Below are 27,243 nucleotides of genomic sequence, written 5' to 3'. Positions count from 1 at the left end.
GCAACAGAAACACCTGGTTTTTGACCACAATAATTTATTAGTATGGTGTAGGGCCTCCTTTTGCGGCCAATACAGCATCAATTCGTCTTGGGAATGACATATACAAGTCCTGCACAGTGGTCAGAGGGATTTTAAGCCATTCTTCTTGCAGGATAGTGGCCAGGTCACTACGTGATACTGGTGGAGGAAAACGTTTCCTGACTCGCTCCTCCAAAACACCCCAAAGTGGCTCAATAATATTTAGATCTGGTGACTGTGCAGGCCATGGGAGATGTTCAACTTCACTTTCATGTTCATCAAACCAATCTTTCACCAGTCTTGCTGTGTGTATTGGTGCATTGTCATCCTGATACACGGCACCGCCTTCAGGATACAATGTTTGAACCATTGGATGCACATGGTCCTCAAGAATGGTTCAGTAGTCCTTGGCAGTGATGCGCCCATCTAGGACAAGTATTGGGCCAAGGGAATGCCATGATATGGCAGCCCAAACCATCACTGATCCACCCCCATGCTTCACTCCGGGCATGCAACAGTCTGGGTGGTACGCTTCTTTGGGGCTTCTCCACACCGTAACTCTCCTGGATGTGGGGATAACAGTAAAGGTGGACTCATCAGAGAACAATACATGTTTCACTTTGTCCACAGCCCAAGATTTGCGCTCCTTGCACCATTGAAACCGACGTTTGGCATTGACATGAGTGACCAAAGATTTGGCTATAGCAGCCCGGCCGTGTATATTGACCCTGTGGAGCTCCCGACGGACAGTTCTGGTGGAAACAGGAGAGTTGAGGTGCACATTTAATTCTGCCGTGATTTGGGCAGCCGTGGTTTTATGTTTTATGGATACAATCCGGGTTAGCACCTGAACATCCCTTTCAGACAGCCTCCTCTTGCGTCCACAGTTAATCCTGTTGGATGTGGTTTGTCCTTCTTGGTGGTATGCTGACATTACCCTGGATACCGTGGCTCTTGATACATCACAAAGACTTGCTGTCTTGGTCAAAGATGCGCCAGCAAGACATGCACCAACAATTTGTCCTCTTTTGAACTCTGGTATGTCACCCATAATGTTGTGTGCATTTCAATATTTTGAGCAAAACTGTGCTCTTACGCTGCTAATTGAACCTTCACACTCTGCTCTTACTGGTGCAATGTGCAATCAATGAAGACTGGCTACCAGGCTGGTCCAATTTAGCCATGAAACCTCCCACACTAAAATGACAGGTGTTTCAGTTTCATTGTCCAAACCCTGTATATTTTATTTTTCACTTTCAACGATTTATTTTGGTTGTTCTTTTTTCAATAATTAGACAAGCAGCAAGTTTAACCAATTTTAAGATTCATTGAAGTCTCTTTTACAGTGAATTGCCTCTAATTCACACAGAGTCAAACATATTACCATGGTGACTTTGGATGAACTGCAGAGATCCACAGCTCAGGTGGGGGAATCTGTCCACAGGACAAGTAGTAGTCATGCACTGCACAAATGTGGTCTTTATGGAAGAGTGGCGAGACGAAAACCATTGTTAAAAGAGAACCATAAGAAGTCCCATTTGCAGTTTGCCAGGAGCCATGTTGGAGACACAGCAAACATGTGGAAAAAGGTGCTTTGGTCAGACGAGACCAAAATTGAACTTTTGGCCAAAATCCAAAACGCTATGTGTAGCGGAGAACTAACAGCACATCACTCTGAACAAACCATACCTACTGTCAAATATGGTGGTGGCAGCATCATGCTTTGGGGGTGCGTCTCTTCAGCAGGGACAGGGAAGGTGGTCAGAGTTAATGGGAAGATGGATGGAGCCAAATACAGGTCAATCTTGGAAGAAAACCTGTTGGAGTCTGCAAAAGACTTGAGACTGGGGCGGAGGTTCACCGTCTAGCAGGACAACGACCCTAAACATAAAGCCAGGGCTACAATGGAATGGTTAAAAAAAACATATTCATGTGTTAGAATGGCCCAGTCAAAGTCCAGACCTAAACCCAATCGAGAATCTGTGGCAAGATCTGAAAACTGCTGTTCACAAACGCTCTCCATCTAATCTGACTGATCTTGAGCTGTTTTGCAAAAAAGAATGGGCAAAGCTGATAGAGACATACCCTAAAAGACTTGCAGCTGTAAATGTAGCAAATGGTGGTTCCACAAAGTATTGACTCAGGGGGGCTGAATACTGTTGCACAATACCCTTTTCAGTTTTTTATTTGTATTGTACTGTTCCCTAATATTTGTACTGAGATTAGATTACACACAGGAGGACTCGATTTAGTCATTAGCTATCATCAGACAACTTCTGAAGGTAATTGGTTGTACTCAGAGTAAAGGGGGCTGAATACATTTGCACACCACACTTTTCAGTTTTTTTTGTAAAAAATGTTTTAAATCATATATGGTTTGCCTTCCACCTAACAACTGTATACCACTTTGAGTTGGTCTTTCACATAAATTTCCAATAAAATATATTTATGTTTGAGGTTGTAATGATTCAATATGTGGAAAAGTTAAGGGGTATGAATACTTTTACAAGCCACTGTAACAAGGTTCCATGGGCCTTTGGAGGAAAATCAGGCCCACAGCATCACAGATCCTCCACTGTAACCTTAAAGTGGGCAGTGTGTGCTTTTCCACACAGTTAATGTCCCAACAGAGTTTGCAAACTTCATGTGTTTATGATTGTGATGGTAGGACAGAAAAGGCTTTTCCTTGCATGATTGCCGGGCAGTTCCACTGGATTGGCAGACCGGGGCGGTGGTCCCCCTATTCAAAAAGGGGGACCGTGGAGTGTGTTCCAACTATAGGGGAGTCACACTCTTAAGCCTTCCTGGTAAGGTCTATTCGGGGGTTCTGGAGAGGAGGGTCCATCGGATAGTCGAACCTCGGATTCAGGAAGAACAATGTGGTTTTTGTCCTGGCCATGGAACACTGGACCAGCTCTACACCCTCAGCAAGGTCCTGCAGGGTGCATGGGAGTTCGCCCAACCAGTCTACATGTGCTTTGTGGACTTGGAGAAGGCATTCGACCGTGTCCCTCAGTAAATCCTGTGCGGGTGCTCTGGAAGTATGGGGTACCAGGCCCTTTGATATGGGCTGTTAGGTCCCTGTATGACCGGTGTCGGAGCCTTGTCAACATTGCCGGCAGTAAATCGGACTCGTTTCCGGTGAGGGTTGGACTCCGTCAAGGTTGTCCTTTGTCACTGATTCTGTTCATAACATTTATGGACAGAATTTCTAGGCATAGCCAAGGTGTTGAGGGTATCCGTTTTGGTGGCCTTAGGATTGCGTCTCTCCTTTTTGTGGATGATGTGGTCCTATTGGCTTCATCAGCTCGTGGTCTACAGCTCTCACTGGAGCAGTTCGCCGCCGAGTGTGAAGCGGCGGGGATGAGAATCATTGCCTCCAAGTCTGAGGCCATGGTCTTGAGCCGGAAAAGGGTTGAGTGCCTTCTCCGGGTCAGGGGGGAGGTCCTGCCTCAAGTGAAGGAGTTCAAGTATCTTGGTGTCTTGTTTACGAATGAGGGAAAAATGGAGCGGGAGATCGATAGACGGATCGGTGCTGCATCAGCAGTGATGTGGGCAGTGTACCAGTCTGTCAATTCAATTCAAAAATACTTTATTAATCCCAAAGGGAAATTAAATGTTGTAGCTCATTATGAGGGTTTCTTCAAAGAGCCGTTGCTGATGGCTGTGGGCAGGAAGGATCTCCTGTAACGCTCCGTCTTACAGCAGATCTGAAGAAGCCGCTGACTGAAGAAACTCTGTTGTTGTAGGACAGTCTCATGAAGAGGATGCTCAGGGTTCTCCATAATGTTCTTCAATTTATGAAGAATCCTTCTTTCCACAATGATCTCCAGAGGTTCCAGAGGAGTCCCCAGAACAGAACCAGCCTTTTTTATCAGCTTGTTGAGCTTATTTAAGTCCCTGGCTCTGATGCTGCTTCCCCAGCAGATGATGGCAGAAGAGATCACACTTTCCACAACAGACTTATAGAAGATATGCAGCATCTTGCTGCAAACACCAAAGGACCTAAGCTTTCTCAAGAAGTACAGTCTGCTCTGTCCCTTCTTGTAGATGGCTTCACAGTTGCATCTCCACTCTAGTCTGTTGTCCAGGTGAACACCGAGGTATTTATACTACTCCACCACCTCCACTTCTATCCCATGATAGAAATAGTTTTTGACTTATTCCTGTTTCTCTTAAAATCTACAATCATCTGTTGTGGTGAAGAGAGAGCTGAGTCAAAAAGCGAAGCTCTCAATTTACCGGTCGATCTACGTTCCTACCCTCATCTATGGTCATGAGCTTTGGATCATGACCGAAAGAACAAGATCACGGATATAAGCGGCCGAAATGAGTTTCCTCCGCAGGGTGTCTGGGCTCTCCCTTAGAGATAGGGTGAGAAGCTCGGTCATCCGGGAAGGACTCAGTAGAACCGTTGATTCTCCACTTCGAACGTAGCCAGTTGAGGTGGCTCGGTCATCTGGTTAGGATGCCTCCTGGACGCCTCCCTGGTGAGGTGTTCCGGGCACATCCCACTGGGAGGAGGCCCAGAGGAAGACAATAGAGGGATGGATGGATGGATGGATTGCCATTTTTTAGTGTGACATTAACCTGCTGCAATAACATGAACTTATTTCAAGGCTTTTATTACAAACTTTTTACCAGGGTGACAATAAAAGTGAATAAAGCAAAAGGGAAGCATTGCTGGAAAACTCATATCAAGAAAGGGTACAAATGAATGTTAAAATTAGAAACACTTTGCTTTCTTTTAGCTCAAATAATTTCTTTTTTATTTTCGGCAATTTAGTTAGCAAAGGGGCTGCACGGTGGCGCAGTTGGTAGCACTGTTGCCTTGCAGCAAGAAGGTCCTGGGTTCAATTCCTGACCGGGGGCCTTTCTGCATGGAGTTTGCATGTTCTCCCCGTGCATGCGTGGGTTCTCACCAGGCTTCCTCCCACAGTCCAAAGACATGCCAGTTAGGTTAATTGGTCTCTTTAAATTGCCCTTAGGTGTATGTATGAATGAGTGTGTGCATGGTTGTTTGTGTGTTGCCCTGCGATGGACTGGCGACCTGTCCAGGGTGTACCCTGCCTCTCACCCATAGACTGCTGGAGATAGGCACCAGCTCCCCCGTGACCCACTATGGAATAAGTGGTAGAAAATGACTGACTGACTGACTAGTTAGCAAAGCTAAAGAGCTGTCGGGAAACAGAGGCACACGTCTGAATAACTGAGCTGAAAGAGGTTTTCAACTAACTGTATAAACCAGGAACACTATAGATTTATAAAAACATTCACTTTGAAATAAGATTTTAGATTTAAATAAAGGTAATTCAGTTTGTGACAAATGTGTCCAAGCAAAAAACATTTCTGTCTCTGCTGAACTTCCTCTTGTCAGACAGAAAGAAAAGAAGATTTTATGGTTCGTTTTTGTCATGAAAACTGCATTTCTGTAAGAAAAACACAATTTCTTTCTAGAAGAATTAGGTTGTTAAAATGTGTGATGAATAAACACAGAAATATGCTTTCTCGTAGCTCAGAAATTCAGATGATATATACAGTTGGCAGATTTCCAGTTGGCAGATTTCCTCCTTAAACTCAAGAGATTAAATAAGAGAATCTGCTTGATTTAAAGCAGCAGCAGACAGACTTGTTTGTAGGGGAATAAGTGTGCTATAGATGCATTGAAAAGCTTTTTGAATAAGCAATTGCTGATATTCCAGTCTGTCTTTGCATGCTCGCTAATTATTACATTTCTGCACTTCTGGAAAATAAGCTGTGAGATGTCAAAGCCCCATCAGTGTCAGAAAACATGGAGCATATTTAAATTAGATGTGCCAACAAAAACACTGTTTTGTACTGAACGCTGCCTGAAAACCTTGCAGTGACACAAAGTCCTGTAGGCAACAATAAAGGGTGACAGACACGACAAGCGGCTGCAGAGAGCTAACAGCCCCAGCTTATTTAAGGTGTTCTTGGATCTTTGTTTACAACTGAAACCTGTAGTGCATTGACAGAAAGTGCAACCTGTCAACCTGAGAACAAACCACAAGGGTTAAAAATTAAATAAATGGTCGTGCTAGTTTATAAGTTGAAAACTTTCTTACTGAATAACATCATTCACTTCTGCAGATATGTGGGGATTTTTTATTCAACCATTACTGGTCAAACACACTCAACACAGCCCCTACAGGTGGCAGGAGATCTACCAAAGTCACTGACATCCAAAGTTCAGTTTCTAGGAAAATTAGAATATTACATAATTCCAAAGAATAAAAGATTTTAAATATAGAAATATTAAGTTCTGACTATGATATGGCTGACAGTCATGGGGAAGACTGCAGATTGACAGTTGTCCAGCAGACAGTCACTGACACCCTCCCCTAGGAAGGCAGGCCACAAAAGGTCATTGCTACAAAATCTGGTTGTTCACAGAGTACTGTATTCAAAAAGATTAGTTGAAAATTCAGAGGAAGGAAAAAGTGTGGTGGGAAACAGTGCACAAGGATCCAGGGATAAATGCAGCATTGAGAGGACCTTGAAGCAAAGCCCATTCAAGGATTTAGGAGAGAGTATGAAGGCCTGGATTGAGTCCGGAGTCAGAGCTCCACGAGCCACCACACACAGATGCATCCAGGACATGGACTACAACCTTGTGTTAAGCCACTCCTCTCACAAGCATCTTACCTGGGCTATGGAGAGAAAGAACCAGACTGTTGCTCAGTTCACATTTCATTTGGAAATCAAGGTCGAGCCATGTCATCTGCTGGTTCTGGTCCAATGTTTTTTAAGTCTTCAGTAAATGCAGCTATCCACCAGGACATTTAGAGCACTTCATGCTTCATTCTGGTGACCAGCTTTATGGAGATGCTGGTTTCATTTTCCAGCAGGACTTGGTACCGGCCCACACTGCCAAAGGTACCAAAAGCTGGTCCAATGACCATGGTGTTACTGTGGTTGATTGGCCAGCAAACTGGCCCACAGATCCTCCACCACACCTAACAGCGGGCAGAATATGCTTTGTCCCACATTGCTTTGCTCTAACCAAATCCACTTGGACTGTTTACCTTGCTCTAACCAAATCCACTTGGACTGTTTACCACCTAAACTCTCAGTCCTAGTCTCATCTGAGGACACCATCCCAGTTAACGTTCCTGAAAAGTTCAACAAGCTTTATGTCCATAACTGTAGAACATCACACCCGCTGACTTATTTTATGTTTTCAGTGTAAAATGATGCTACTTCAAGGTGAATTCATTATGAGGCTTTTTACATATCTTTATTATGGGGACCAATAAGTGAGAAAAACAACCATCTTGAGCCACAGCTGTTACTCACGCTTGAAAAACTGATCAGCTGGCAAAAAATAAAAACTGTTTGCCTTTGGCTCTGTCGAGCATGTAGCTATTTTTATTCCCGTTAATTTCAGCCTCGGACCTGAAGATTGCAACTTTAAAGTCTCTGCATAGAAGACAAAAAGACCCAATAACTGAAGGTGGAGAAGCCAAGATACGTTTTTACCCTTCTCTACAAAAACTTTCACTTCATAAATGAGTTTTAGATTTACATAAAAGTAATTCAGTTTGTGTTTTGACTAGTTGTTGTATTGATCTATTGTGAAACACTTCATATCTTAAAAGGTGCTTTACAAATAAAGTTTTCCTTACTTACAGACAAACTAGTACAAGAAATGTTTGTTTTTGTCTCTGCTGAAAGGAGGAGAAAAGCATGAGATTTTCATTGTTAAACCTTCTTAACTTTTAGATATATTTTGTTATCTATAGGAATGTATATAAGAATGTATGTTTATCAATAAAGTTTTATTATAATTACTGCCAATCCACTCGTGTGGACGCCCTGTGCTGAGAACCTTCAGTAACAGAAACTCATCAATAAGGAAAATAATCTTAAATCTTTGCACATTTATTCATGACCCTTTTTGCAGTTATTTGACTTTCTACGTTTGTAACAGAGGAATTAACACTACGCTTCAGAGCAAATACAAACAACTGCAAAGCTCGAATCAATGGAGGAGACTTTGAAAAGCTTCAGAGGAAAAGGAGATGTGAGTCAGGTAGACAGATAATCAGGCATCTATGGTCTTCAATAAGCTGCTTTGAGGATTTTAATCATTTTCAGGATCTTTTGTCTCAGGATTAACACAATCGTCAAAGACTTCTGCCTGATGCAATAAAAGTTAGACAAATCACTGTCCGTAATAAAACAACGACTGAGTCATCTCGCCTTTTGATGTGTTTATGAGCAAATTTATTCAGTTTCAGGCTTTTTCTGGCAGAAGAAACAATGTTTGCTGGAGTGGAAATTAAGCAACTTTTTAATAGGTCAAAGGGAACAACTGGGGTCTGACATGTGGACAGCAGTAGGAACTTTAACAGTTTTTCTGCAACAAGGTAAATATGTTTATATTGTTCCATTACATGGAGCAAGAGACCAAACCTGGACTTAAAGTCAGAAATGGATTGAGGTCACTTTTTAAGTTGCTATGTCCTAAACAACATGCTTCCTCCCAGTGACCGATCTAAATCCGTCTTTCTGTATCTTAAAAGGTGCTTTCAAAAACGTATCCCTTCTGTTCCAAGAGCAAAAAGGATAAGTGGGAAGAGTAGTCGTCTTGCAATCAGAAGGTTGTGGGTTCGGCTCCAACTTCCTCCTGCTGTATGTCGATGTGCCCCTGGGCAAGGCACTTAACCTCAAGTTGCCTACCGATCTGCGTATCAGTGTGTGAATGTGTGAGTGTTAGTGAGTGCGTCTGGGTTAATGTGGCTCTAGTGTAAAGTGCTTTGAGTGGTCTGTATGACTGGAAAGGTGCTATATAAGTTCAGTCCATTTACCATTTACCATAAGTTCTCCCTCCAGCAAGTTCTGGATCTGTTCGGTGCTCTCCTCATAGCGGGCCGTACCTGGAAAGTCTCCAAAAAGGAGACACTCGCTAATGACTAACTTGTCGATTCCGGGCTCACTGTAAGTCCTGAATCAACAGCTGTGGGGGTCTTGAGATCCTGGTCAGAAATCAAGCTAAACAGACATGTTTTAAAAACTACAAACAAAGAGTTAAAAGCTGTTTATTGGCTGATGATGCTTGTCTGTGCAGTCGATATAAACCGTGTTTATTTGACTTCCTACTTTATTCAACCCATTTTTTGGTATATTAGGATTATATTAGGATGTTATAATGGGAACCCCTGCTCTAGGAAACACCATCAGAGGTTTTTATAATGCGAGCCATGCTAATTGCTAATATAAAATGCTAAAGCCTGTTAAAAGTGGGATATCTGTCACATTTTGTTTTGACGGCAGTGCCACTTTGCCTCTGCTCCAAATATAAAAAGTTAATAACTCCTCGCAGCAGAAAGACTATAAAAATGTTTGAATGGAAACACATCATTATTTGTCATCTTCTTATAATTCTTAAAGACAAAATCAGGATCAGCTAAAATTGGTTTACAAAAACTAGGGATCAGAAATCCGTCATAAAATTCAGCTGCATCTCTAAAACATTATTTACAATTTAATGTGGTTTATTTTTGCTACAAGCCAAAACAAACGTTTAATTTCTAATAGAAAACTGATATGAACATGTACATGTAGCATGGAAGGAAGAAAGCACAATTCATTCCACCAAACATCCCTCACTTTTTATTTATATATATATTACTTTTGTTGTCATTCATTTTTATCTTGAGATTATTATTTAAACAAAATCTATGTAATAATTTTGGGAAGATATTTTTGCGGTCGTGACCTGTGATGTCACCTTCTCCTTCACCAGACCGTTCATGGCTGTTATGGAGGAAGGTGAGTTTCCCGCGGAGCTTTTGTTGATTTGTGGTCTAAAAGTAGGTGTAGAGGACAAAATGTTTTACAGTCTTTCAGCTAACATGTTTGTAAGATGTTCATTTCATTTTTTATATATATAGTTCAGCGGAAAATGGAACAATCTTGTCGAGTGTTAGGTCATAGTGTGGTAGCACATGCGATCAAGCCGACTTCTCTTCCCGCGTGGTGCTGCAGGTTTTTTTATGTGGTTCCTTTGTCATGGGCAGGTGAACTGATGTCAGCTGGGTGTTTGTTTCGTGCTGCTGAACTGTTTGATTCCATTCTGTGCAGGTATGTTGTTATTTATGTTTTTTTTATTGAACTTTCTTGTTCATTTCTGAAGTTTTATATATTTTATTTTCACAATATGCAAGTTGTTATGCATTTCAGTTATTAATCACAGAGGTCAGCTGGTGGTATGTGTTTCTTTTATTGTTATTTGTTTTGTCTCGATTTAAAATATGTAACATGGTTATTTATATTAGCATTTAATGTTGAAAACTGTGATAAAAGTTCATGGCAGTTATGGAGGAAGGTGAACTGATGTCGGCTGGGTGTTTGTTTTGTGCTGCTGAACTGTTTGATTCCTTTCTGTGCATCAGTTAGGCTGACCTGGAACTCCTGAGCCGTCTTCATTACACAATGCAGAGCTTTATTGGTGGTTTGGGGGTGTGACGAGGTGGCCGGTTACATACAGTACTAAGCACTAGTGTTAAACCACCACCAGTTTTCTAAGAAAATATTTGTTCATCTTAAAGTGGTGAGTTATTTGGACTGGCCTGAAAATGGGTGAAAAAGCAGCCAAAGAACAATGAAGAACCATGAAAGTCCTTTGGAAAGACTGACGAACAATTATTAAGACCAGTTAAGCAGCCAACACCTGGCTGCTGAGAATAAATATTAAGACATTCATCATGGCTTAAAACTTTTGCACAGTACTGCGTTGTCGTGCATTTTTGCAGTGTTTTGCCAAATTTGTTGTTCCAATCATTTTTTGCATGTTAGAAGATGCCAAATCTTCAGATCAAAAATTTTTTCAGACTGAACCAGAATCCCTACAGTATCATCCCCAGTTCAACCCTCAATGTGATTCACCCAGAACAAAAACAGAATGGATCCAAAGATCCTCTCAATGAATGACTGATAGGCTGCAGATAGCTAGCAGTCCAACTGTTCCTGGGATCAAACCGTTATCCAAAGTTTCTCAAAACAAACCATTAAAAACTGGGATGATTATTACGGACATTAAAAATGAATTCAAACAATGTGGATTTTCTTTAAATCAATTTTTATGAAACTCACCTTGCTGGCGCCAGGCAGTAGGTGCAGTTTGACATAAGGATCTGAGAGCCCGTTGTGGTCCATCGGTTTGAGCCCCTATGGAGGTAAAAGAGAAAGCTATTGAGGAATTTATGCATATTCAAATCTCAGAAAACTGACATACGATTTCTATCTATCATACATTTTCTATCAGCAGAGGCAGAAGGAAGTTAATGAGAGTCTTTACCTATCCGAACCGCCATATGCATGTTAATGTTGTAGGTATTTAGAATCTGGCAGCTAACCACAGTAACCAGGACATTGTGCTTATTAACAGGGTACTGCTTCTGTATGGACCCCCTAGTACAAGTTTTATGGATCTGATATGTTGTAGAGGAGGAAAACTAGCATTATAAATACTCTGGAAGGCCCTGAGGAACACTGAGGTAATAATGGAGCAAACCCAAAACAGGTTTAGCATTCTCTTTAAGAGCAAATCAATAAGACTCCAGCAGAGATGAGGATGTAAAGGTCAATCATACAATGACCATAACGGGGCAGGTACCGACTGAGTGATGTGAAAGAACCTGAAGTGCTGCAGAGGGAATTGTTTAGATAAAAACCTGAGTGAGAAAATGTTCCCATAAGGTTTTTGTCTCTTTATCTTTGACCACCTAAGGTGGAGGTTCATGGTCTTGATGCATTTTGAGGTAACAGTTGGACTGGAGATGTTTAATTAGTTTATTTAACAATGCATTCCTTGCAAAAGTATTTATGTACCTTTAGCTTTCACATTTTGTCATGTTATAAACCAGAATTCAATGTATTTCAATGGGATTTATATGCACCCTTTACAATGATACCCTTAGATGAGGTCCAGTGTAAACATGCCTTCAGAAGTCACCTAATTAGTAATCTAGCTGTTCAGTGAAGGCCTCAGAGGTTTGACCAAAGAACACAGCAGACAGGTCAGGGGTGAAGTTGTGGAGAAGTTTAGAGCCCAAGGCTTTGAGCCTCTCACAGAGCTCTGTTCAGTCCATCATCTGAACATTAAACTGTGACAGGCTGGGTAAGGAGACCATGGTAACAACAATCCACAGCTCAGGTGGGAGACACAACAAGTATTAGTCATACGCTCCACAAATATGGTCTTCATGGAAGAGTGGTGGGATGCTGAATGAAAAACATAAGCAGACCTGTTTAGAGCCTGCCATCAGACATATAGAAACACGTTGAAGAAGGCACCCTGGTCAGATTGGACAAAACGGAACTTTGTGGATGAGTCAAATGCTATGTGTGGCGGAGAACGAACCCTGCACATCAACCTAAACATGCCAGTCCCACAGTGGAGCATGGTGGTAAATAGTTGCACTTTTGTAGCGCTTTACACTACAATTTGTCATCCACACATTCACACGCTGACAGTGGTAGGCTACATCCTAGCCACATCTGCCCTGGGGCAGACTGACAGAAGTGAGGCTGCCATACAATCGCGCCACCGGGCCCTCTGACCACCATCAGCAGGCAAGGCAGGTGAAGTCTCTTGCCCAAGGACACAACAACTGAGACGGTCGGAGCAAGGGTATCCCGGCAACCCATCAGTTACAGGATTAACCCCAACTGACGCCCCACCCCATGGTGATGTGTTAAAATGTCCTGCTTTCTAGAGGTGCTGGTGGTGTAGGGGTTAGCGCGCAACCACATATAGAGGCTATAGTCCTCAAAGTGGCCTTGCCGGGTTCGAGTCCCGGACCCGGTGACTTTTGCCGAATGTCTCCCCCTCTCTTTGCCCCTTTCCTGTCTACCGACTATCCAAAATAAAGGCCTCTAGTGCTAAAAAAATATCTTAAAAAAGCTTTCTACTTTCAGCAGAACAAACTGGACAACCCCCAAAGAAAGATAGTCAGAAGACATCCTATGTACAGGTCCTTCTCAAAAAATTAGCATATTGTTATAAAGTTCATTATTTTCTATAATGTAATGATGAAAATTTAACATTCATGTATTTTAGATTCATTGCACACTAACTGAAATATTTCAGGTCTTTTATTGTCTTAATACGGATGATTTTGACATACAGCTCATGAAAACCCAAAATTCCTATCTCACAAAATTAGCATATTTCATCCAACCAATAAAAGAAAAGTGTTTTTAATACAAAAAAACGTCAACCTTCAAATAATCATGTACAGTTATGCAATCAATACTTGGTCGGGAATCCTTTTGCAGAAATGACTGTTTCAATGCGGCGTGGCATGGAGGCAATCAGCCTGTGGCACTGGTGAAGTCTTATGGAGGCCCAGGATGCTTCGATAGCGGCCTTTAGCTCATCCAGAGTGTTGGGTCTTGAGTCTCTCAACGTTCTCTTCACAATATCCCACAGATTCTCTATGGGGTTCAGGTCAGGAGAGTTGGCAGGCCAATTGAGCACAGTGATACCATGGTCAGTAAACCATTTACCAGTGGTTTTGGCACTGTGAGCAGGTGCCAGGTCGTGCTGAAAAATGAAATCTTCATCTCCATAAAGCTTTTCAGCAGATGGAAGCATGAAGTGCTCCAAAATCTCCTGATAGCTAGCTGCATTGACCCTGCCCTTGATAAAACACAGTGGACCAACACCAGCAGCTGACACGGCACCCCAGACCATCACTGACTGTGGGTACTTGACACTGGACTTCTGGCATTTTGGCATTTCCTTCTCCCCAGTCTTCCTCCAGACTCTGGCACCTTGATTTCCGAATGACATGCAGAATTTGCTTTCATCCGAAAAAAGTACTTTGGACCACTGAGCAACAGTCCAGTGCTGCTTCTCTGTAGCCCAGGACTGGGGAATGCGGCACCTGTAGCCCATTTCCTGCACACGCCTGTGCACGGTGGCTCTGGATGTTTCTACTCCAGACTCAGTCCACTGCTTCCGCAGGTCCCCCAAGGTCTGGAATCGGCCCTTCTTCACAATCTTCTTCAGGGTCCGGTCACCTCTTCTCATTGTGCAGCGTTTTCTGACACACTTTTTCCTTCCCACAGACTTCCCACTGAGGTGCCTTGATACAGCACTCTGGGAACAGCCTATTCGTTCAGAAATTTCTTTCTGTGTCTTACCCTCTTGCTTGAGGGTGTCAATAGTGGCCTTCTGGACAGCAGTCAGGTCGGCAGTCTTACCCATGATTGGGGTTTTGAGTGATGAACCAGGCTGGGAGTTTTAAAGGCCTCAGGAATCTTTTGCAGGTGTTTAGATTTAACTCGTTGTTCAGATGATTAGGTTCATAGCTCGTTTAGGGACCCTTTTAATGATATGCTAATTTTGTGAGATAGGAATTTTGGGTTTTCATGAGCTGTATGCCAAAATCATCCGTGTTAAGACAATAAAAGACCTGAAATATTTCAGTTAGTGTGCAATGAATCTAAAATATATGAATGTTAAATTTTCATCATGACATTATGGAAAATAATGAACTTTATCACAATATGCTAATTTTTTGAGAAGGACCTGTAGATGCCCATGGCCACTCAGCTGTCTCCTGTGGATGTGAAGGTGCAACAGCTGTATGCCACTAAGATGCAGTGCTTCATTTTATGGTTGAGAACTCCAACCATAAAATGGTTGAGAATACAGGCCAGACTTAAAGGTCTGGCCTGTATTCTCCGGATTCACAGAATACATATCAACTGGAGAATCATCTCCCACAATTACCTCAGCAAGTCTGAATGGGAGAAGATCTGAACAACTTTCCCAGGAATGCTTAGTATTGTGATGTCCCAACAGTGAACATGTTATTCTATGACTTTCTGAAAGATCTGTACTACAACGGTCTGTCACCCCAAAACTGTTGTCCCAGTTCTCCTTTCCACAGGAGCTGCTGGTCATCTTTGAAACCACCATCATTCAGCCTGTCCTGTGTTAATCCATCACTGTGGGTTTGGCTCATCCACAAAACAGAACATGTTCTTTTTCTTGTTAAACATTAAACATTTTTGTGTTAAAAACCACGTTTCCATTAAATCCCAACTGTCAGTTAATAGTGTTATTTTTCTCAGTCTTACCACTGAGACATAAAGTGCTTTATACATTCAGAGTGATTAATCCTCTAACTAAAATGACCTTTAAAATGCAGAATTCCTGAAATACTTTTTAAATGTGAGTTCTGTATCTGAATTAACATTTTAAGAGGAATTTCCTAATCTGTAACGGTTGGCATTTCAAAAAGAGTCAAGGATTTAAGACTTCTACTAAATATTATTTTCATAACTGCTAATTTGTCACTTATTATGCACAAGCTGTAAAAAAAATACCAGTGAAAACCCTGGGTTCACTTATGGCGTTGAATAATTTATTCAGTAACAATGAATGGGAAATAAATTTTTCTTTAGTCTGACAACGGCAGCATGCTCAGCTGTATTTATTGGTGGTTATTTTGAAATGTTTCTTATACAATTTTGAGTTATGATATTAAAAAGAAAAAGGAAAACGTGACTACACCCACTGGCCTCTTTATCAGGTACACCTGTTTAGTTGCTTGTTTACAAAAATAGCAAATCTACAAGTCAAATGGCAGCAACTCAATGCATTTAAACTTTCTGAAGATGGTTAAGTCTCATTGGGGTAAAATTATTAAGATTATAATTGTTTGTGTAAATACATTTCATATGAAACTGAATATGATTCAACCATTTCTGTCAAGGCATCACTTTCAGATCTTAATCCATGCTTTCATCTCAACTCGTTTTGACTACTGCAGTGAACTTCATGTCAGGCTGAGCCAGTTGTCTCTCACTCGACTCCAGTTGGTTCAAAATGCTGCTGCCCAGCTTTTAACTGGTACCAGAAAACAAAGAGCATATTAGTCCAGTTTCGGTGTTATTACACTGGTTTCTGATTCGTTTCCAGATTGATTTTAAAGCTGTTTTATTTCTTTTTAAATGTCAGCATGGTCTTGCCCCACAGTATCTGTCCAACCTGCTCCAGCCGTACGTTCCCTCACGCTCTCTCAGGTCGGCAGATCAGTCACTGGTGTTAGTCCCGAAGTCAAAGAGGAAGTTGAGAGGCGACCAAGCTTAGACTGTGTTTATTTGATTTATTATTTTATGAATTTTATGTGTTTTATCTTTTGTATTTTATTTTGGCCGTACAGCATTTGGTCAACAGTGTTGTTTTTAAAGTGTTTTACAAATAAAATTGTATTGTAAGGTAAGTATAGACTTTAATATTTCCTTACTCACAGAGCCAGGCAGGGAAACCAGGAACTTACAAGACTAAACCAGACCCGAACAGAGAGCCACCAGACGTAAACAGGAACGAGGACAAAGACGAGGGTAAGACAAGGACATCTAAGACGAGGATCCAGCCGGGGAAAAATGAAAACAACAAGGCATATATACAAAACAGAACAGCAGGGGGAACCAATGAGAGACGAGACCAGACAATCAGGGAAGACTAAAACAGGTGTGATAAACAGAGGGAAAACAAAGACCAGACCGTGAAATAAACAAACACACAAACACATGACACAAGTCATGTCAAAGTTTATTTTTATAGCATTTAAAACAAGAATAGTTGACCAAAGTGCTGAACAAGGTTTAAATCATCACTACACAGTTAGTATTAAAAGAAGAATGAAAGCAATAAAACACAAGAAAGTAAAATAGATCAAATAAGTATGACAAGCTAAACTAATCTGTTTAACTACAATAAAAACCCAAAGTGTAAAAGTGAGTTTTTAACAGAGCCTTAAAATGATCAACAGTCTGTAGGCAGGTTGATCCACAGGTTTGGAGAGACCTCTGCTTTGATCCGTGATCAGGGAATGTCTGACAACAGTCGGTATGTGGGCCTTCAAGCTCTGGATGGAGCACAGAGGCACAACAGCTCAGACAAATATGATGTTTTCATACCTTCACGACTCTTAAAAACAAGCAACAAACTCCTAAACTGGATCCTGAAACGAACAGAGGCCAGCACTGGTGTAATGTGATCACAGCGTTTAGTTCACGTCTGAAGCTCTAACTAGAAGCATCAGCATTGATCTTCTGATGTTTGTGTGACGTAACAGACATGTGCGTGAAGTAGGCTCTGCAGATCTGATCAGTCACATTTTAAACACGGCCGTGCTTAAAGTGGTCCACTTCTAACGGGATCAACCAGGATGTTAGTCCTGGTGTTTATCATGTCAGAAGAAAATAAGAAAAATAAATATTAATGTTCTTTACTTTCAGATTAATTCTCTTATAAGTTTCTAATTTCTTTAACAAATCATTTCACTCTGTCCACATTTAAAAAACTCGCGTAAAAGGAAGAAGTGGCTTTGTAAAAGTTAGTTATGGGTTCTGTTAAAGATTTTACCTCTGCAATGTATATTATCCTGTTTCTTTCTGCATACTGGTGCAAAATGTTGAGTCATGATTCACAGAACCAGCCCAACAGAACGGCGTCTTGGTAACAGTGTAGAAAAACAGCCGCATGTTGGCTTTAAGGGCTCCAGTTCAAACCACAACATGTGTTAGAAATTGAATCTGTGCTCAGAACACATTTATATCAATATTACACATTACCATCAGCGTTTTCAGAAAAGACACAGTCGGGATTTCTCGCCTCTGCAATGACCTTAACAAACACTGCAGGGATTTAGCCAAAATAAGTCTACTGATGAGCTTGAGGAGCTGATGTAGTGTCTGGTGGTGGTTAATAAGAAATCAGAGGGATGTCTTATAACTCCACCAGATGAGTCATCCACTCAGTGCTCGGCTATTCATCCCTGCAAGTCATCGACTACCTCAACAACACCATGGATATGTAACAGATGTCAACAATCACTAGAAACTCTCAGCTCACAATTTCGTGCTACCTGTTTCTATAGCTAGAAAGTGCTCCAATCTGAACATCATTGCTTTTAAACATCTGCTGTATAAAAAACTTTTAGTTTTCATACTATATTTCTAGGAGGTTTGACTCTATTTTTACCTTATTTTTTACTTGTTTAATTTTCTTTTCATTTGCACATGTACAGCACTTTGTGGACATTATTTTACTTTAAAGTGCTTAATAAATTGGTATGAAATAATATATTTAAGCAATACAACAGCACATAGCTTAAACCTGTGCCTCTGTGTTTACCATACCATAAATAATATTGTTACTGATGGTACACACTGTGCTGTGTTTTCTTTCCTGCTTAGTTTAAACGATCCCACACTTTTGACACTTTCAGTCGTTTTCTCGTAGCTTCTTTTAGCCCCTCGCCATCTTCCTTCATAGCTGATAACCACACTTGCCATCCACGTATCGGCAGCGTAGGCTGTGATTAGAGGAGGTGAAAGTGTTGTGCAACACAAATAACCACCCGGCCAGAACACAGTGCGCTGCACAGTTAAGCAGAATTTAATGAAGCCTTGAGGCAGATAATTTGCCTTCAGGAAATGTAGTAATCGAAGTACTTGATTCATTCGAGGAATTGTATTGGCTCTAAGTCCGAGTCAAGTTCAAAGTCTTTAATAATTAGGGACATTGCCAAAATCAGATCTTTCACCTATTTAAAGCCCTTAATGATCTAGCTCCATCATACATCAGAGATCTGATTGTTCCATACGTTCCTAACAGAGCACTTCGTTCTCAGACTGCAGGTTTACTGGTGGTTCCTAGAGTCTCTAGAAGTAGAATGGGAGGCAGATCCTTTAGTTATCAGGCTCCTCTCCTGTGGAACCAGCTCCCAGCTTTAGTCCGTGAGGCAGACACCCTGTCTACTTTTAAGGCTAGGCTTAAAACTTTCCTTTTTGATAAAGCTTATAGTTAGAGTGGCTTAGGTTATCCTGAGCTATGTTCCTTATTTTTTACCTCCGTCTTCTTCCCTCCCAGTTGGTTGGAGTAAGGGGGAGTCAGGTTTAGCCTAAACCGGCTCAGTTATGGTTGAGGTGCAAACACACCCTCCATTTCTGCTACTTGTATGACCTCTTCTCTTTTCCAATGGTTATAATCAGTCTGACAGAGAGAGGTATCCCAATCCTTGTGGTTTTTAGTATAACAAAGACCATCAGTGGGACCCTTTGTGGGGTTCCTTGAGACGACATTGTTGTAAATAAGCGCCGTTTAACTAAATAATCTGAACTGAAACTATCTGTGTAGTTATGCTGCTATAGGCTTTGGCTGCTGGAGGACATAACGACCACTTTCACCCTCTTCGCTACATTCTCACACTACTCTCCAATTTTGCATTATTTGCTGTTATTTCAGCTTTTAACTTTGTTCTCTCTTTTCTCTTCCTAGAAGCTACACCTGGCCTGGCTCTGTGTCTGCCTGTGACACCTTTCTGGAGAGGAGAATCGTCCGAGCTTCTGCTGGCAACAACTTAATGCTCACCTTCTACCGATGATCCACATAGCCCTGTCTTTTAGTGTTTAACCCTTTCTCTCTCCTAGACATGGCGATTGACTGAGCTTCTATTGTAACTAATTCTATGTGCTCTCTTTCAGACTCTAACCTTGAAAACTGGCTCAAAGTTTATCTGTTCTTTCTTTCTAGATGAAACAACTAAAGGAGCTACATCCATTAACATTTCCTTTTCCTTCCCATAGAAAGTACTTCTGGATCAGTGCTTCTGTGTTCTCTTTGTGGCAGATGGCCGCTCACACTGAGCCTGGTTCTGCTGGAGGTTTCTTCCTGTTAAAAGGGAGTTTTTCCTCTCCACTGTCGCTACATGCATGCTCAGTATGAGGGATTGCTGCAAAGTTAACGCCAGTGACTGTCCACTGTCTCTACATGCTCATCCAGGAGGAGTGAATGCTACAAGTCATTGACTGGATGCAATCTGCTGGGTTTCCTTAGATAGAAAAACTTTTTATCCAATTTGAATAAAAAGCTAACTCTGACTGCACTGTTCAATGATTAGGATTAATTGAAATGTATGAACCTGAATGTTGTGAAGTGCCTTGAGACAACATGTGTTGTGAATTGGGGCTATATAAATAAAACTGAATTGAATTGAATTATTTCACTGTTGTTCATTCCCTCATCCATCATTTTGCGTCTTGCCATACTAATTAGTGTAATTATTTGCTGGCCAGCCTTAAAAAGCTCTAAAGCCTCCAACGCACACAAAACACTGCAGCTAGAGTCCTCACCAGAACCCACCAATATGAACATATTTCTCCAATTTACGCTTCACTGCACTGTCTCCCAGTGAAGTTCAGAATTGATTTTAAAATCTTGTATATTTCTAAATCTTTGAATGGCTTCGCCCCTGTGAACCTCACTGAACTCCTCACTCCTTACACTTCTTCTAGCACTCTAAGATACTCCAACCAACTGTTCTCTTCCTAGAGCAGGGCTGGCAAAAGGAGGTTGTAGAGCTCTCATGGTCAGGGATTTTGTGGATTGCTCTGCCACTTTATATCAGACAGGCCTCTTCCAAGACCTGTTTTAAAACTGTCCTTGAAAACCATTTTTATAAATCAGCTTTATTCTTTAAGTTCCCTCTTATTCTTTTTTTTTCGCTTTTCACATTGTTTTTGCATTTTATTATGCATTTATATGTTTTATGTTTCTATCAATGCAAAACACTGTAACTTTGTTTTAAGAAGTGCAATCTGAATAAAGTTTATTATTATTCATTTGTGGTGCAGGGGATTAAGTGCACGACCAATGTACAGAGGCTTTAGTCCTCAACACAGCTGTCCCGGGTTCTAGTCCTGGCTCTGGTGACATTTGCCGCATGTCTTTCCCCTCTCTTCACTGCCATTTCCTGTCTGCCTACTTTCAACAACAATACTGGAAAAATAAAGGCCACTAGTGCAGCAAAAAACATCCTTAACAAGTTGAGTCAAAAGTCATCAAATTTGTGACTTGAGTATGACCCGTTTCTAAATCACTGGACCCGAGTCCAAACCTCTGTCAGTTTACAAGAATAACTCAATTAGCGAGATAAATTCAACTACAAAAATTTGTCAGATAGACAACAATAGCTCAATCTAAAAGCAGCTCAAACAGCAGGTTAGCTTAAGCTTTAGCTTGGTTTAGCACACTCATATAGATGATAGCCTTTCAACCTGTTAACCAAAATTTTCCCTTATTCCTTTTATGCTTTGAGCGCCAATCTTTTCTGTTTACTTTGATTCATAAAAGGCGTTGCTCTTGTTGGGTAGCAAAGCGGCTAAAAAGGTAACCCAAAATATACACAGGCATGAAAATCAGCAAATGATGGCATTGTGTGTCAAAATAAATTGAATTTGTGGTCAGGTGCAAATGTTTAAGGAGCTTGACGAGAGTCAAGATAAAGGACAAGATTTCAACACCTTTAAATAAATCCAGCAGGTATGTAATAACACTGGCGCCTATGCTCAGCAGGTGTTTTATTAGTTTTTTTCAGCGAGAAGATGAGGCAGTAGACAATACAGCAGAGTCTAGAAACATCTACACATGTTAACATGTAATCAGATAAAATCCATTCAGTTTGTCTGGAAAATCACACCAGTTATTTATGTTTCCTGTTTCATTCCAACCAGTAAATTAGAAACATGAATGTTTTGTTTAATGTGCAGAATTTCCATCAGGTTTTCTTTGTAAACAGGTCTGGTTCCTAAAAGTCTGTTTTCATCATAATTAGGCTGATTTTGTTTTTTTCATTTTCTGTTGTTGAGGGCAGGTAACATTTGTAGAATTGCTAATTTAAAAGTTACGGAGCATGTGAGTTAGTTATTTGTTCTGGTAGTAATTCAGAGCACATCATTAAATTGAAGAAATTGATTTCCAAAACAAATTATTATTTCAGCATTGGACTCTGAATACAACACACAAACAAATGAACTGAAGACATAAATAAGGGTCCAGTTAAAGGTTAGAAATGTTCTAGTCAGGAGAACGGTAACCGATGCACCATCAGCGTAAACAGCTATCATTGCCACTACATTTCTATTAAGTTCTTTTTCTTCAGTGAAGCTGAAATGGAAAAACATCTAACAAATGTTGAATACGTCTTTGCCCGCAGGCTAAAAATAATAGTTTGCCTCTCAGCGCAGCACTCAGCAGAAATGACTGAAAGCAGAATGAAACACTCCACTTCCTCTCCAATAAGAAAATACTGTTTACATCCTATCTGCACAAATTCAAACAAAGTGACATTAATTTCTTTAATTTATTAAAAATGTCTGCATTTTGTTTGATGGTTTCAGATATATTTTGATCTTCTGCAGTTGAAGAAAATAGACAACTATATTATGAAAAGCAAAGTCAGAAGAATAACCAAACAAAGACAGACTTTCTCAGGGTATTTTTTGATGTCATTTTGGTGCATCACGGAAATAGAAAGGACTACATCTAATAAGCTGTCACTCTCCAAACGGAAATAAATTAGTTTATAAAGCCTTTCCCGGATCCGGATTTTGCTGTAATATTTGTTGTTTAAATGCTATGCACAACTGCTAAGATCAATCAAGGTAACCCTCATGGAGAGTGTTTTGTTTAACAGTTATTTTGAGACAGGAACTTTACATAACATGTTATATTTTAGCAATATGCCAAAGCAGCCAACAATCCAGGAAAGGCATTCTATGATGATGTTTTTACAGTTTTTGGTTATTTGTGTCACATAAACAAAGCATCCAGTAACGTTGTTCTCCACCCTGTATTAGCTCCATAGTTTGCCTCTTTTCTTCATCTTAGCATTTAATTCACAAAGCAAATAGCACTAATCATGTCAGCGCAACAGCAAACCCATCAAATGCAAGAGATGCGAGCAATTTGACTGCTTTTAGCATCAAGTCACAGTTGACTTCATGTTTAATATGACCTTCAGCCACAAACACAAAAGTGACAGAAAGAGCCAAAAAACTTTCTTTGTGCCACTATTGTCGAGTCTTAAAGCTGCTGACACATGGTTTGTTTTTTTTGCTATATGTTTGTGTATCTAAAAGTGTTTTTATGTGGATCCAAACATGGAGAAGTATATTTAGTGAAACTTCATAACATCATTAACATCCTGTTATGTATATAATTTACTGAGTGTAACTGGGTAAGGAGAGAGCAAGTTACTTGTTGCGCCGGCATCTGTGTCTTGTTTTTTTTTTCTTTTTAGGTCCTTAATGATCGTCTGACCATCTTAGGCTGAAAGTTTAATGTTCTATAAACTGTGTATACGTGCCCCAAGTAGTCAGATAATTATTAGTTAAATTAATCAAAAGACAGGTCCAACTACCCTTCCATGTTGTAAACGTCAGTCATTTGGCAAGCTGCAGTGACCTAATCTTCATCAGTCTAGACAGCATCTGCGTAGTGTAGCATGGTATTAGGTGGCATTATTACTAGACAAATGCTAGAACATTTTGTATCAGAAGAGCATATGTGCAGTAAACACCAATTAGGCATAACGTTTTTCCCACCTGCCAAACATGGGTTGGTCACCATTTAGCTACCAAAGCAACCAAGATCCATCAAGCAATCAATTCCCCTATACCTCTCAAGGTGTACTGTGGTATCTGGCACTCTCAAAATATCCACGCATCACACTAGTGTTGGGACCACAGCCATGGATTGCAACATGAAAACTCCGGTACAGACTTTTCTGGAACTTTCAAAATAAATTGCATTTAACCGACTTCCAGCACAACTATCTCATGGTGCATCCTGGTGCAATATTTTCCCCAGGTAAACAAATTGAGCCACAGCAGTTCATCTGTCTGAACCATGTTTGATAGATACGGACCACAGCAGACCTGGAACACCCCGCAAGAGCAGCAGTTTGGCTCATATCCTTACACTTGCCCATGTTTCTCCTTCAAACATAAAAACCTTCTGGACAAATGTTCACTTGCAGCCTAATAAAGCCCAATAAGTACCAGGTGCAATGATGAGATAGTCCGTGCAATTCACTAGTCAATGTCTATGACATCTTTGAGTAGTTTGGCATGTCCAAAACATTTGAGGCGGTCTGGCTTAGCTAGAGATAGCACTGTTCATGCTATGGTATCAGATACTGGAACAATATTTATTTAAACATGCATATCTTCATATTGCATTGAAACATGCCCATTTACACAAATATTAATGGATGAAGAAACAAGGCATTCCTAACATATTTTTAAGTCTAGTATTCAGCATGTTTGGGCTGATGTATACAGTTTACTGAGATTCACACCAATGTTATCAAGTTTATTCAATGAGACCACCGTATCTCAATAAGTAACAGTTATGTAAACAATAGATAAGTAGGAGACATTTTAAACTATTAGTCGTTGGTAACTAATCTTGTAACTTGCATACCTGGCAAGTGAAATCTTTTTCCATGTTCCTCCTAGAAACCTTGCTGATATTGAGGCTAAAAAACCAAACCTCCTATTCTGGACTTTTCTTCAAACACAACATTTTACTGAACATCTTAGGCAGAAGAAAACAGAAGGAAATTAGTACTGTACATGGTCATTAAAAAGCAGCATGCCTAGAGAGAAAGGTCCACAATACAATAAGGCATGGTCAAGAGAGACGGACTCAGCACCTTATGGGAATAAAGGAAATGCATTACAAATACAGTTTTATAACCACTATCTCTGTGTTCACTGTGAGCCTTTCTCAATATTTCTTCTTATTTTATTTTATCAAAACAATTCAGTCTGTAAATACCAAAGCTGAAAAATATACAGATTTTATGTTGGTTTCACCTGGAATATGAACATCTAGAACTTTTCTTTTTTTACTTCAGAAATAAAATAAAACATACAACTCAAGTCTTATATGTCCTGCAAGTTCTTTTTATGTAATAGTTATGAAATTCCTCGAGCAATGAAATGTTGATTTTTTTGTTGTTTTGTGTTTTCCACCAATATAAGTAGCAGCACCATGAGAGGTAATCGGGGAGGTTAAAGTGCTGCTTTCATCTGCTGCTATTGTTGCCTTCAGCAAACACCTGAACTGCCACAGAGATGGAAGACATTACATGGGGTTGGCCTGGGATGAACAGGCAGCTGTGTCACACCGCTGATTGCAAGAGAACACTGTGAATACTCTGTTGATCATAATTACGAAGGGTTGGAGGAAAAATGACCCCTGCAAAAGCCAGATGTGAGTGGATCCACACGCTAACTCCTGCGTGCTCTTTCATAACATCTCAGCTAAATAGCAGCATGACAAAAATGCTGTAAAATGAAGTTGAGCTCATCTTCTGGGAGGAAATAATTACCACCATCATTCAGATGAAGTCATAGCTTGGTGGAAAGAACACAGAAAGAAAGTGAAAGGTACAGCTCCACTTTGTGTTGAGAAAAACGTCATGTGACTGATTTTTAGGTTTTCAGGAGCAAATTTTAACCTGCCTCCTTGAGTTGATTGGTGGCTAAATACTCTGATTATTCCAAGCATGCAGCTGATGTGGAATTTCAAATTTATGCAAATTTGTTTAATAAAAGCAGGTAGTCTGTAGCAAACAGCAATGTAGAATCAAAAGTACACATCACAAAAGAAGTTAAAATCTGGAAGTCACCAGGTTTGAGTCAAAATGATGTTATTAAAGAAGAAATAAAAGCTGTTCTGGTTTGGGCTCATAAAGCACATTTAACAATTTTACACAGTATTTAAAATCTTCAGCATGCAGAGATCAAGAACCTCTGGACTTCTAATGAATTTGTGGAAACATTTTAAATGGTTTCATACTTTGATCAGAATTAAACACAAACACATTCAATGAGTCTTTATGAGCGGCATTAAGTTGTTGGAAGCATTTCAACTTGATAAATTTGTTTTTTATAATTAACAAACAAAATGTTAAGGAGAAGCTAGAGTTAGGACCGATCTGATCCAATGTTGGTATCAGGCCCAATACTAAAAACATTGTTGGATCAGATATCAGGAAATAGATACATATGCACCAATTTAAAGGCTAAAATTGACATGTAACTTTTCACAGTTCAGAATAGTGAATTTATGCAGGTATTAAAATGCATTAATGTTGGGAAGTGGCGCGTAGCGTAGCGACAGAGTGCGACCCACATACGGAGGCCTCAGTCCACGACGCAGCCGCGCCGGGTTCGATTCCTGGTCCCAGAGACCTATGACCTCTCTCCGCCCACTTCTTGCTGGCCTACTTTTAAAAAATAACAAAAATAAAGGCCACTAGTGCTGCAAAAAAGTGCATTAATGCGCATGGGCAAGTTATATCAGTGAAAAGGTCACGGACACCGGAAAATAGACCTTTTCAGCTTTGGATCCACAGAAACAAGGACAGAAAGCTTTGACCCTGAAGAAGATTTTCTAAGAAGCTCATTATACGACATACACTGACTCGAGAACCACTGTACCATTCATTCATGGTTACTTTTTCACTCTATTGTGGACCAAAAATATGCTGTTAGAAAGAGTTGAAATTTTTATTTTAATATCTGGAGATCATTTTAAGACCTCACCACTGATGTGACCCCGACCCTAATAATGACTGGAAACCACTAAACCAGACTGTGTTTTGTAGAGAATGCATCCCCTACTCCAGAAGGACAAAGTTTATCTACATTCGGCACACATCACAGCAGTTTGCCTTAAAGGTGAAGAGATTCAATGGTTGAACTTGAAATTATCCAGTTGAAAACAGATACTTTTATGAATTGTATAAAAATACACAACTTTTTTTCTCACTGTCTGATATGAAACCTAACTAGACTTTTCCTGCTTTACATTCGCGAATATTGCCTTAAATAATTCATGTTTGTTAAATACTAGAATAATATAAGATTTCTAAAAAAATATCTTTTACTTTTTTCAAAGTCATACATTTACATATACTAAGATTCCTGTGCTTTTAAACAATTTCGGAAAGCACAGATGATGACGTCATGGCTTTCTAAGCTTCTAAGGATAATTTAAGTTCCTGGAGGCACACCTGTGGATGTATTTTATACCCATAACACACTGCTTCCTTGTGTGACATCATGGACATCAGGAAGAGAACAGTGAAACTCCACGTCTGGTTCATCCGTGGGTACAATTTCCAGATCCCTGAAGGTTCCACATTCACCTGTTCAAACAATCATACGCAAGTAAGAACAACATGGAGATGGTGCGAAATGTGAAGATGGTTATGCGCCACAAAAGCAACCAGCTTTAAGGAGCACTAACAACTTTGCCGGTAAGTGGAGTGAAATATCCAGCCAGAATTATGTCAGAACTTGTTGATGGCTACAAACATA

At 40.4% G+C, this 27,243-nt stretch overlaps 1 protein-coding gene across 5 annotated transcripts in view; it reads right to left on the bottom strand.

Annotated features, from left to right (window-relative positions):
* Nucleotides 1–27,243, bottom strand: part of doc2b (double C2-like domains, beta) — a 250,966-nt gene that overhangs the window by 65,719 nt on the left and 158,004 nt on the right. For all 5 annotated transcript variants that reach the window (XM_047379277.1, XM_047379279.1, XM_047379275.1 and 2 more), the window contains one exon: nt 11,137–11,211. In XM_047379277.1, the coding sequence (XP_047235233.1) occupies nt 11,137–11,211 (75 nt within the window). The remainder of the gene's footprint in view (nt 1–11,136; nt 11,212–27,243) is intronic.

This window comes from Girardinichthys multiradiatus, chromosome 11, assembly GCF_021462225.1.
Source record: "Girardinichthys multiradiatus isolate DD_20200921_A chromosome 11, DD_fGirMul_XY1, whole genome shotgun sequence".
NCBI lineage: Eukaryota > Metazoa > Chordata > Actinopteri > Cyprinodontiformes > Goodeidae > Girardinichthys > Girardinichthys multiradiatus.
Note: the sequence above shows the minus strand (reverse complement) of the source record. Positions and strands in the feature narration are given on the sequence as shown.